The sequence below is a fragment of the Carlito syrichta genome, unplaced genomic scaffold (assembly GCF_000164805.1).
Source record: "Carlito syrichta isolate Samal-C Ts95f unplaced genomic scaffold, Tarsius_syrichta-2.0.1 Scaffold306686, whole genome shotgun sequence".
In the NCBI taxonomy this organism is placed as follows: domain Eukaryota; kingdom Metazoa; phylum Chordata; class Mammalia; order Primates; family Tarsiidae; genus Carlito; species Carlito syrichta.
Window position 1 is genome coordinate 301,275 of NW_007250782.1, and position 1,342 is coordinate 302,616.

Genomic DNA, 1,342 nt, shown 5'->3' on the forward strand with positions numbered 1-1,342 from the left:
TCAGGCCTAACTACATGCCCCTCCCCTCACCTGCCCTTGCCCTGCCTGTTCTCCTGGGGCTCAGGCTTCCACCCCCCAGTTCTCAGCACCTTGGCCCAAGCCAGGTTTCATTTGAGAAACCCAGGTGCTCCTTTCCTACTGCTTCTAAAGCTGTCTAAAAGCATCTTTGTTTGAGGCTGCTCAGGTGAAACCACAGCTCCGCCTTGGCCCCATTCATTGCCCCCTGGCTGGGTCCAGCGCCCTCTTGGCCCTTTAAGCCCCAGGGCCTCCCCCAACCGCAGTCAGCAGAGAGGGAACCAGGTTGTGAGGGTAAGAACTGCCGGGGGCTCTGGGGGCAGGGCGGGGGCAGCCTTTGGGCAACAAAAAGAGGAAATGGGGGAGGCAGGATGAGGCTTCTGGCCTCTCATTGAGGTGGGGGAAGGGGCTGCATACTTGCCAGAGGTGGTCACCTGGGGCCTTGGCCACAGGGATAGGTCCAGGACAGCTAAGGACAAGGAGAAGGGCCACAGGTGGGGACTGGGGTTGAGAGACTTGTGCCCTGGGCTAGGATGCTCCTCTCTTCTCCCTGCATCTCCAGACGGGAGTCCAAGCCCTCGGCAGCGCCCTTACCCAGTCCTGCCCTGAAGACAGAATGAGAGGGGCTTCCTGTCTCCAGGTCCTGTTCCTGCTGGTGCTGGGTGAGTAGGGGGCAGGGGGGTGGGTATTGGCCACAGGGACCTGGAATCCCAGGTCTCCCATCTCGCCCATCTCTGGGCCTGGTTCCCGGTCAGCACTCTCCAGCGTTCTAATCAGGTCCCTTCCTCTCTGCCACTGACCTTGGCCTCTCCAAATGCTAACGTGCTTGTCTGTGTTATGGGCACAAATCCCTCCACCTCAATGCCCACGGGGCTCTGGGGAAGGTTAAATCAGGTAACAGATTGCACAAAAGCCTGGCACCAGTTCAGGGGGAACAAACATCCTCCTTTCTAATCTCCGACCTCCCCCCCAGTCCCATTATCTGACACCACATGCATAAGCCAGCTCCTTCCCTGCTTCCTCCTCCAGGAGCTGCTGGGACCTGGGAAAGGAAGCCTGCGGGTAAGAAAGCCTCAGGGTGTCCTCACCCTCCTGGACCCTGGCCCTGTGTCCCCCAGCCGCACCCACTTCCAGACGCTCGCCCTGGGCCAACCCTCTCCGCCCCCTCGCCCTCTTTCAGCCTGCGGGCAGCCCCGCGTGTCCCATCGGATCGTGGGGGGCCGGGACGCCCGAGCCGGAGAGTGGCCGTGGCAGGCGAGCATCCAGCACCGCGGGGTGCACGTGTGCGGGGGGTCGCTCATCGCCCGGCAGTGGGTGCTGACGGCGG

General features: G+C 62.1%; 1 protein-coding gene across 1 annotated transcript in view; it reads left to right on the top strand.

Annotated features, from left to right (window-relative positions):
- Positions 1–631: 631 nt before the first annotated feature.
- LOC103265602 (serine protease 33-like) overlaps positions 632–1,342 on the top strand; it is a 1,880-nt gene continuing 1,169 nt past the window's right edge. The window contains exons 1-3 of the mRNA XM_008063258.1: positions 632–677; positions 1,045–1,077; positions 1,196–1,338. Coding sequence (XP_008061449.1) covers positions 632–677; positions 1,045–1,077; positions 1,196–1,338 — 222 coding nt within the window. The remainder of the gene's footprint in view (positions 678–1,044; positions 1,078–1,195; positions 1,339–1,342) is intronic.